Source organism: Thunnus thynnus, chromosome 10, assembly GCF_963924715.1.
Source record: "Thunnus thynnus chromosome 10, fThuThy2.1, whole genome shotgun sequence".
Classification (NCBI taxonomy): domain Eukaryota; kingdom Metazoa; phylum Chordata; class Actinopteri; order Scombriformes; family Scombridae; genus Thunnus; species Thunnus thynnus.
Genome location: NC_089526.1, coordinates 3,554,088 through 3,565,765, shown reverse-complemented (window position 1 = coordinate 3,565,765; position 11,678 = coordinate 3,554,088). Strand labels below are relative to the sequence as shown.

Below are 11,678 nucleotides of genomic sequence, written 5' to 3'. Positions count from 1 at the left end.
TTTACTGCTGACACTCTGAGACAGACAGAACGAGAAGGATGGGAGAGAAGGGAGAGACGGTCGTGACCGAGCGAATCCAGAGATTAGGAGGAAGAGGAGAGAGGAAGAAGAGTGACAGAGGCACCGAACTCTTCTCACCTCAGTCCTACCCTTCAGCCCGCTCGAAACCACCTTCACCGACACTTTCACTCAGATTTCAGACATTATTGGACTTGATCCACAAGTTGAAGAAAATCTCATCGGATGAATAATACATCCAACACACAAACCTCAAACTCCTTTTCAACCAGATCGTCTCAGACAGTAAGACACCCCAAGAACAAAACACAGGAAGTAAATCACAGCAGAGGAAGCGTGAAGATCAAGCTAATTACTCAGATAAAACAAAAGGTTTTTCTTTGAGATGCAGTATTCTCATATAGCGAAACAAAAGTCATAGCTGGGAAGTCGAGAACACAACTGTAAGATTCGTTCATTCATCATGAGGAGTACTACTCCATCTGTGAAAACTGCAGTATAATGTCTTTTGTGGCTCTGGAGGAGCTTTGTCAAGGCTGAGAAAATAACTCGAGGGTTATTTTGAGGCTTTAGACTTCAAATATTTGACAGAAACCTGCGTTATAAACTGGATTTATAAAGACGAAGGCCTCTAACAGGCTAGAAAGGTCTAACAAAAGATGCTATAGGATCCAGCGTTACTTTATTTCTTTATATCTCTTGTGACTTTTTGTTGTTTCCATTTAAAAGTGCGAAACTAAAATCACTGGAGTACCACTTTAATGTCAATAAACTCTGACCCCTCAGCCTAATATTGATACTACTGGAAATGGAAGCATGATTCGCCGCAGCCTCGAGGTTTGTGTTTTATCAATCGGTGACAGTCAGAAACAGAAAACTCTACTCTGATAGGTTATTAGAATAGTACTACACCCAGAGCAGGGACTTTTCTGGGGTAAGACACTAAATTTAGACCCTGATTCCTGCGGTTCAAATACAAGTTAAGTTCCTGAGTTCCTACGAAAGGTTCCTGGGAAAAATTCTTGGTTATCCCAGTGGTTATTAGTTGTATTTGAAACACCTCCAGCAGACTACCGCAAACCAGCAATTGATTTAGATGTCGGTGGAAAGCTGCAGACAACTTGGAAAAGAATGATACTTAAAGCAGCAGTGAGAGGACGGAGGAGATGAAACAAATCATCGTTTCAGCCTCGGGGCGTCTTCCAATAAAGTGTTTGATAAAACAGCCTGAAAGGCGGGAAATAAAACTCATTATTTGGTGTCAAAGTTCACCGCTCTGTGTCAGACTGGTATCATGTGATCATGAACGAAATTGTTATTTTTCCTCAGTTCCTTGTTTAGATTATTGTCAACATGTAATATGACTTTGTGTATTCTTGCCCTGATGTGGAAATAATTTCAAAATAATATGGCTAATTTTACAAGATCAGAAATTCCCTGGTAATTCAAAAATAGATGACAGATGGTTCTCGAGACTCGAGTGTTTTAACTTTCATGCCAGTTCTTATTTTACTGGCTTAAAAAATGTTTTGACTAGCTTTCCCTCTCATTTTGGAAAACTTGCAGTGTGTTTTATTTTGAAAAAAAACCCAACATAAACCTGAGCTGTCAACAGGACAGTAAATTCATGTTGGTGACTTCATGTTGACCAATCGTAAACTCCCGCAGCAGTACGTGTAAAAAAAAAAAAAAAAACACAAGTGAGAAAATATTCAAAGCCGAGCGAGCTCCAGCTTTAAGTCACCACTCCATAGGAACCTCTAAGTGCTGTACTGCAGCGAACACGGCTCACTGAATCATACCTAACCATCTCGTGTTCAATTCATGAGAGGGCCATTATGTATAAAAGGGTCAGCAAGGCATGTGAATGTGCTCCGTGTCCGCCTGACGAGCTCCAGCGAAGCCTTTTCCCACAGGGACGACAGACATTAGGAAAAAAAATATATTCCTAATACAAAAACATAAAAACGGAGCTAAATCATTGCCCTCACACCTTCTGTCCTCACCCTCATCACTGACCTCTCTTCTAGTCAATATGCAAATGAACAAATTATTTTTTTTTTTTTCTCCTCTTTCTCTCTATCTGGTGGCCATTTTGTGCCCAGGAGGTTTCCGATTGGTTCCAGGTCTTGTCCTTTTGGCTTGTTGTTGTTGTTGTTGTTGTCGTTGGAAAGGTCTCTGGGTAACAACAGGGCCAATGCCAGAGGGGGGAAGGGGGGGAGGAGGAGGAGGAGGAGGGGGGGGAGGCCCAGCTGTCCCTACCTCTGCCCTCCCTGTAAGCTAACGGGCAGAAAGCCAGAGTACAACCATAAACAGCACTGGGATGGACTGGACTGGACGACTCCGAACTGGACTGGACTTCCTGGGTTAGACTGGATTTCAGAATAAAATATATTATATGGTGCATAATGAGCAGCTCATTTGCACTTTTTCACCCCATTCTTCTCTTCATACGAAGGATTTTCATTCAATGTAAGACAACTCAATTTACTACAAAATACACATAATAACAAAACATACAGGTGTTTCAACCAATCAGCTCCTTCTGTGTGTTTGTTTTGGTAAAAAACAGATCACATTTTAAAAAGGTGAGTCATTGCTATACAGGACTGAACTGGATTCGAGACTTGACTTGAGATCACATTAGATTAATGATATTGAGTCGCCAGATACACAGACTGGACTGGACTGGCCTTGATAAACTGGACTCGACTTAATTAAGTCTGAATGAGTCTGAAGAGAACTAAATTAGATGAAATCTTAATGATCCCGCTGGGGGAAATTATTCTGTTGCTGGTCGGACGCATCGACAATGAGGGAAGACAGACAGTGAGCACAAAACAAACAGATTTTTCCAAAATTCGGACACATTAAGTAGAAAAAGCTGTGAATGAAAGTATTGATGTGAATAAACTGGACGTCTAATGTCACCGTTTTACATTTAGATTCATTCAACTTTTCCCGGAGCGTAACGACACTGATGTTTTCCCGCTTTCCCTTCCCTCTCGCCTCCAGGCTTTACCTCGATGATGTCGGCGTTGGTCCGGCTCTCGTGCGGCTCGTTGTACTCGGTGTACTTGAGCAGGACCTTGTCCATGTCGGTGCTGGCGTACTGGAACAGCTTGTTGGAGTGGTTGAAGATGATGAGGGCGATCTCGCAGTCGCACAGCACGCTCAGCTCGTAAGCCTTCTTCATCAGGCCGAACTTCCGCTTGGTGAACGTCACCTGGTGGGAGGAGATCGGAAGAAGAGAAGGAGTGAGGAGAAGGTGGGATGTTTCATTTTTAATCTGTAATAATGAACACAAATAGTTTGAGACTAATTAACCTGCTTCTTAAATGAAGTGTTTCTGGTGCCTGATCCTGACATGTTTAAAGTATTGATACTCAAAAAAGAGACACTTTGGGGTCATAAACCGTCATGGGCAGATAACGAAATTAAAATCATCTGGACCCTTGTAGCTATGTGTATAATATAAGTAGTATAGTGAAATAAATAAGTGATTTATTCAATGTTTTCCAAAAAAAAAAGAAAAAACAAGACAAAAAAATCTGAAATAATTGTTTAAAAGTCAAGACTTCTTGCAGCAGGTGTGCAGGAACAAAACATCCAGATAAAATCTGAAGTGCGGGAGTAAAAGGCGGCGCTCAGCTGTGACGCAGGCATGCAGCAGCTCTCATTTGTACCCTGAATGACAGACACACACAGAGAGAAGGACGGTAAAAACTGATATGTTTTGACAGTCCGATGGCCCATCGGGATTTGTCCCTGTATGTCCGATGACCATAACCTACTGCTGTGGCTGTAAAGCAACCCCCCCCCCCCCCCCCCCCCGCGAAATGACTCGTTTCACTATCAGAATTTGAGCCAGTCGGTCTGATAACGTTTGAAAAGTCTAGAGGAGCCTCACGATTAACAGCCAAACACGGGAATGTCGCGCCCGACATGAGATTTAAAAAGTGAATACTGTGAAATACAGACAGATTTATCCGGCGGCATCGTGTGAACTGGTTTCATTCATATGTTAAAGTTCCACACTGCAGGTTTAATGTTCCCGCGGGGCGACGACCACGCTAACTGATATTTAGCATGTTCACTCTTAGTTGAGCATGCTACCATGCTAACATTTGCTAATTAGCACTAAACATAAAGTACAGCTGATGGGAATGTCATTAGTTTCACAGGTTTTTGATCATAAACCAAACTACTGGACACATTTTCTATCTGATGATGATGATGATGATGATGAAAATGTTCTGCAAGTCATCCTGTGAGGAAAATGAATGTCTGTACTGAATTTCATGGTAATCCATCCAATAGTTAATAAACACTTTATAAAGAAATACACAAACCCAGAAACCAAAAATGGAGGAAAAGTCAGTGTTTATACAAAACTTCATGTATTTTCTTTTTTTTTTTTTTTTTAAATATTTCAGTCTGAGTCAAAGTGTTGGATCAGCCGCAGCTTTACACATTTAAGGCTCGACTTCAGATCATCACAGACCGGAGATGTTCATCAGATGTTAAACAGAAAAAAAATCTGACTTTTTAGCATTTCAACATTTCACCGTTTTATAGCCGTACACGGCCGATGGGGCGCATTAAAGGGGTATTTGAGACAGAGATGGAATTAATTGTGTATTAAACACTAGAAGATGGAGACATTTTTTTTTTAGGAGACAGACTTGTAGACAGTCTGACAGAGAGCCCAGACATGCTCTCTTTCAAGTAACACACTCCTCTCTCCCGTCACATTCACTCTCCTCCTCGTCATTTTCACACTGTGTTATGCTCTTTTCCATGCTCTCTTTCTATGTCGCACACTCTCTCCCCGCTCTCTTTTCCACACTCTCCTGTCACACATTATTTCTCTCTCTTTCCCCTCACACACACACATATATATTTACAAGCCCCCCCCCCCTCCCTCCTTAGTTGTAAACAAGCAGAACAGGACTGGGAGTGTTGCTGAAGCACTGGGTCCCTTGTTGTCTGCTGGGTTTGGCTTTAGAAGCGCTTCCCTGCTATAACCAACTGGTATTTACAATCCAGGGAGATTTGGCTTTGTTTGGATTAAACACACAAGATCGCACAAACACACAAACACAGAGAGAGAGAAAAGATTAAGAGAAGAGAGAGAAGGAAAAGCTTCAGGATACCACTGCGGTATCTGGAATTATATTTCATTTGATATGTGTATTAAACAAAAAAAAAGTAAATGTGTCCACAGATGGGATGCTGGAATTAATAGAAGGTGTTAAAAGTAGCAGACGTGTAAGGTGTAAAGATAATTCTGCATGTTTTTAAGCCTCTTTTACTTTATTATTGAGGTTTTTCTGCTGCATGTAGACTGTTTAGATGAAGTGATGTTGTTAGTAGGTAGTAGTAGTAGACTGGCTGGTGGAGGAAGTGGAACATCTAGCAGATATTTTTCTCATGAGTTGGTGGAAACTCAAACAGGACTTATAGTCGTCACATGACCTCACACACACGACTCCGAATGAATTCTTATGCTGCTCTGTGTCCGTGTGCCGAAATGTCGGCCGTTAACAACGTGATAAGCCGATGCCGTATCATATTATAATCATATCATTTTACTCCATAAAATGTTAAAGTCCTACATTATTTCAAAATAAAAGTATCAGTCAATTCTTACTTTCCTACCTTGAGGCAAATCTTAATAATCTGTTTTCAGAATATCGTCAGATTAATCCTTAAAGAGTGAAAATTAAAAGTGTAGAAGAAGAGTCTCTCTGTTACTCTAACATGTAAACAATATTTTAATGTTTTTAACAGATTGTGTTATGACTGTTTACACTACAGCAGTGCATTATATCTCATTAGCTTATCTGTTGGGTTGTACTGGTGTTAATGTATCCATAATTCTCCTAGAATCAAATATAGAGCTGCAACTGATTAATAATTAGTCGATTGACAGAAATTTACCGGTTTCAGGAAGATTTGATGCTTTTTTTTTGCCACATATGAAAGTGAACTGAATATATTTGGGTTTTGGATTGTTGACTGGAGTCACCTTAGACTCTGGGAAATTATGCTTTTTTCTTTTTTTTGCAATTTACTGACATTTTATGGACAAAACAATGAATCGATAATGCAGCCCTGATGAAATACTCAACTGAAGTACTCATAGTTATAATTGTACTCATGTACAGAGCATGACTAGATGTATTTGTTACTAAATGTAATTATAATTTTCCACCTGCAGTCAGAATAATTTTTATTCTTCAGCCAGAAAACAGCAGATTTCAATTAAAATCTGAACCTTTAGTAAAGTAGAAGCCGATGGACTTTTGTGTTTATGCTAATTATATTGTATTATAATACTGTCTATATATCATTAGTGTATTCTAATGAATGCACTAATGATATATTGATATTACAATGATGAATGTAGTGCTTTTAATTGCTTCTATTGTAGGTGTAACCTGCTCTGACACTGACTGTGTTTCTGTGGCTGCAGGCTGCTCCGCCAGCAGCGCAGGTTTGAACCGAGTGTAATTGAAATGAATTGAATAAGGAAAGAAAGAGAGGAAACGATGGAGAGGTAGAGATAAGATAGAGACGTCGAGGATGAAAGCTAGGAAAGCGGCCATGTGAGACCTTCAATCTCTCCATCTTTTCTCTCTCTCTCTCTCTCTCCCACGATCACTCCATCTCGCCGCTCTCTCGCTCTCCTTTTTTTTTTTGCTCCGCCGCCCGACATGTTTAAGCCTCTCTCTCTCTCTCTCATCCCTCCTTCTTCCTCTCTCTATCTCCGTCTTCCTCCTTCTTCGTCTCGTTTTTCTCTCGCCCTCATTTTTTCTCTTCCTCTCTCTTCACTCTCTCGCTTTTTTTTTTTTCCACATCCTCCCTCCCTCTCTCCCTCCCTCCACCCCCCCCCTTTCGCACTCGCTCACTCATTGCTTCCTGCTGCCACAAATCAAATTATATCGGGGTCGTATCCATGGGCAACCGACTCCCCCTCCCTCCCCTCCTGCATCCCCTCCGCCCCCCATTTCCCACCTCATCACACACTGCTACCATCATCTTACCTCCCTCGCCCCCCCCCCCCCTTCCTCCAACCCCCCATCTTTATCTCTCTGCCTATCTACATCTCTCTCTCTCTCTCTCTCTCTCTCTCTCACACACACACACACACGCAGAATGAGCAGATAAATTATGTGGCGATGTTGGAAAGGGAGGAAATTGCGACTGTGCAGAATGACGAGTGGTTGGTGATGAAGAGACAAGCCGCTGCTAACAACAACAACGACTGCCCTCCTAACAAATCCTGAGGTTATCCAGCATCACTGAAAAACAAACACAACGGCTCCAAACATCCCAACACAACCTGTGTTTGTCTTTTCTTTTCTTTCTTTCTTCTTCTTCTTTTCTTGGAGTAAAAGTGGGCAGCAGGGTAGTGACTTTGGGGTCTCAGTTTCGATCCTGGCGTTTGCCACAAAAGAATAAACAAGCTGGGAGGTAATTGACATTAAGAACAGAATTGCCAGGTAACCAATGGCAACTGACGAATAAGACATCCTCAGTGAGGAGAGAAAAGAGAAAGAAAGGGGGCGAGTGGTTTCATCTGTGTGTGTGTGTGTGTGTGTGTGTGCGCGTGTGTGTGTGTGTCTTGGCGAGGTTGTGGTTGTGTGGCAGATGGATGAGGAAACCACCACTGACAACCACAACCTCCCCTCGCTGTTTCCTGTTGCCAAAACCTCTCTTTCATTTGCTAGCTTACAGCCTCTTTCACACAAAGTTAAAACAAGATACAAATCATTACCACAACACGTTTTACAATCTCTGTCAATCTGAAGAAGGACAAACCAAATAATATATATAATATAATAATATAATGGATGAAACTTGCTTTTCTAATTGAAAAATGTACACATGTAGTCTATGTAGTCTACCTTTTTAAAAGACTGCCCTATTTTCTGTGTAACAAACGCATTTTATCTACTGGTTTGTTGGAGTGTGGAGCTGCAAAGCGTCTGGTTCAGGAAGTAGCTTCTTCCACTGTAAATTCCCATTTTCAATGTTTTATTTTTTAATGATGTTCTCAATGTACCTCAACATAGAAACGCAGAACTCTCCTGGATCGTTTAAAGGGGAGACACATTCTGCACATTTACAGCTCTATATATTTATATTCTGGGGCTCTTTGCATGATTTACAGATTTAAACTCCCTCAGTTCAGCCTCTGTCTGAAACAGGCCGTTTTAGCTCCTGTCTCTTTAAGGCCCCGCCCTCATGATGAGCCCGCTCTGTTCTGATTGGTCAGCTTCCTCCGTCTCTTGGAGGCTACGTAAATAAACAATAATAATAAGATTTCACTTCTTTTTCTTGCTCTTTAATCAAAATGGAAACTTCACAAATCCACAGACTGAACTCTGATCTGAAATATGTGAGTCGACAACGCGAACAACCTCAGCAGCAAACACTACGGATCAGACGGCTGTTTGTGAGCGTGTGCAAACGCGGAAAGTAGAGGTAAAGCCCTGGCTTTTGACTCTCACGTTCACCTTCAAGTTTTGGAACATTTACCATGTTTAACATAGACATCTGACATTATAACAGTATAATAAAGACCATGTTACGTCCCCTTTAACCATACTATAGGATCTTGTTATGCCCATCAGTCCGTCAGTTTGGTATGGCAGCCTGGTTTGGGTGGCTTGAAATACTACATTTCCCATGAGCCTCAGCTATAGCACATTAAGATTAGAGCGGATAGTAGATTATAGTAGATATGTTGGTCGATGCTGGTAAGAGAAACAGTACAGAAATATCATATGTTTGAGATATTTTAGAAACAGTGTCTCAGTTACATACTTTAGTTGTCCAACAGAAAGTGCTGATAAGTTTATTTAATGCTTGTGTATGTTATGCATTTATGTAAAAACCCATTTTTTTGGCCAATATATTAGTTATCAGATCAAACATCCAGAATCACAAAGGTTCTAAATAAGATCTCTTTATTCTTGCAATTGGAAACCAAACATCTTTAGCTTCAGCTCGGCGTTATCGGTGTGCAAAACCTAATTTTGAAGTTTTATGATTGAAAGTTTCTTAGCTGTAGTTGATTTCTCTCCTTCAGTTTTCATGTGCACAGTCTTGTATCTTTATGTTTTTTTAATCAAAGAGGCTGAGGCAGTTTACGGCAGGTAATGAAGTTTAATTATATAAAACTGTGTAATTCTTGTAACTTTATGTAACATTAATCACGTCATGTTTTTGTGTAATATGTATATTTTCATTGTCGTGCCCTTTGTAAAATGCTCACTTTGAGAAAATGCCACCCCTAGTTAATGGACCAAACATGGCGTCACCCATGTCCCTTCTTGGACAACGATTGGCCTGAAGTCACATGACCATATATCCAACCCATCTCTGTAGACGCCCCATTGGCTGACACGTGTCTGGATGTATATGATTGGTTGTCTTCTTTGTTTGTAATGTGTTTGATGATGACCCTGATGAAGGCCACGAGCCGAAACGTGTCGGTCAACTGATAAAGTTGTTCTTCATACTACAAGTGTTGCTGGAGTTCTCATCTCCCTTTGAGAAAATGAAGACTGTGATAATTAGTCACGTGACTCAGATGTATTTATCACACCTGTGAGTACTCAGCAGTCGTACTGACTGAACCTGAAGAAGCTACAGGCGAAACACGAACAGTTGTTCGCTTTTAATAAAGTCACAGTAAAGTCATTACAGTGCTCGGTGGTTAATTTTGATTTTCAGGCTAACGCAGTTGTTCATCTTGTGTGCTGATGATTCAACCAGGAGAGTTTCATCGTCTATGAGGAAGTGAACAGACACCTGAACACCTTCACAACTCTATTTAATCTACTTTTTACAGTGTGCTGAATGTTGTACGGTATGAGAATCATTATGGATTTATGTTTCTGTTTTCTTCTCACACCTTCCTGCTAGAAAGGTCACAGTGTTAGTGAGCAGTCGACCCTCTCTGTGTTATCTTTAACCTGACGAACGCTGCTTCTGCTTCTTTTTTTTCTCCTTCTACTATGACCAAAAATAAAAAAAAATCCATCAAATCAATCCAAAACGTTTTTAGCCCTTTGTCTCTATATAAGAAATGTGGTATTTGAGATGCTGTCATCTTTCCAGCCGGGACCCACACTCTGAACGCTGTTTATTTTGTAGAGCTTATGGCAGCATCTCTGAATCAACACGTAGGAGGGTGACGGGCTGCATGTACTCCAAAATTCATTTGATTTCCTTTCACAAGCTGCACTGTTTCATTAGCTGAAGCAACACAGAGCAAGCGTATAAAAAAAAAAACCCACTTATTTCTTTACGGCCTTAATACTCTGCTCGACTTCAAACGCTGCAGACTTGTTTCTGAACGTTGCTGATAGAAGAAGTGAATCCTGTTTCTCTGTGTAAATTGGTCTGGATAAGTAAATGCTGAGTGTAGTTTTTGGTTCAATACGGAGCGTCAAAAAGTCACCCCCCCCCCCCCGATCGGTTTGCAGCGGTGATTAAGGAAGCATTCACTGCTTGTTAATGGCAGTCAATGTGTAATCGTTGATTCTGACACTATGACCGTGTATTACCACCGAGTGCATCACCTTATTGACAAACTGTTCGACACCTGATGCAAACACCGGCTCCATTAACCAGAGCCTGTCCGACCAGAAACAGTCGCGCCCCCCCCCCTCCTCCTCCTCCTCCTCCTCCCTTTATGTCCAATTGTCTACTGATGAATAACAAGCCATCATACTTCCCTGACCCCCCTGCAGGCATTGTTTCCTCTCCTTTATGGAAATGCAACCCGCTAAGATTGATGAGGAGAAAACGGAGGATGATTTTCCGAACCCTACGGCCACCTCGCTCTCACACTGCTCAGGTCTTATTCAGCCAGGCACCTTGTTTCTCTCTCTCTCTCTCTCTCTCTCTCTCTCTCTCCCCCGGTCTTGTTTTTCTTTTCTCTCTGCTTTTGAAGGTGGGCACGTCAAATCCATTACTCAATCTGCTCAATGGAGCGAAGCCCATTTACCAGTTGACTCATTTTAGATGGATCATTTACCCTTTCATCCTCTCTGACAATGCCACTGATGTAACCAGAGGGACTGAGGCTGTGTTTTGGGGGGGGGATATCATACTTTCTTGCTATTTTTCACTGTAGGCTGTACAGAGGAGGAAGGAGGGGGGGGGGGCTGTCTAAGAAACCCCATGATGGCTCTGCAGAGTCATATGAGCCTTATAAAAAACAATGCTATTATGTTGTTCTGTTGTGATACTGCTGAGAAAACAGCCAGTGTGTTGTTCATGGTACAGGGGGACATGTGAAAGCAGCACAGATCCCTGTGGGATTCTGTTATCGTGCAAGTTAAAGTTTTCTGTCACCACAACGGAATTCAGTGGCGGAGGAGTGAAAATGATCATTTTCTCAGATCTGAGCGGGGCGGATGTTTGCTTAATCTGTGCAGAAACAGATGAAAGAAACTAATAAAATAGTTGAAAGTTAAAAAAAGAACTTGTCACTGCTCTCTGGTCCAGATTGTTGATGGTGAAGAAACATGCTGAGGAAGTTAATGCAAACCTTTCTATTGTTGCTATATATATATATATATAAATATATATATCACAAAGCTTAAAGCATGATACATGTATGATACATCCAACTTCTG

The 11,678-nt window shown here is 41.3% G+C and overlaps 1 protein-coding gene across 15 annotated transcripts in view; it reads right to left on the bottom strand.

Annotated features, from left to right (window-relative positions):
* mef2d (myocyte enhancer factor 2d) overlaps positions 1 to 11,678 on the bottom strand; it is a 107,086-nt gene that overhangs the window by 53,840 nt on the left and 41,568 nt on the right. For all 15 annotated transcript variants that reach the window (XM_067600449.1, XM_067600451.1, XM_067600452.1 and 12 more), the window contains exon 3: positions 3,041 to 3,244. In XM_067600449.1, the coding sequence (XP_067456550.1) occupies positions 3,041 to 3,244 (204 nt within the window). The remainder of the gene's footprint in view (positions 1 to 3,040; positions 3,245 to 11,678) is intronic.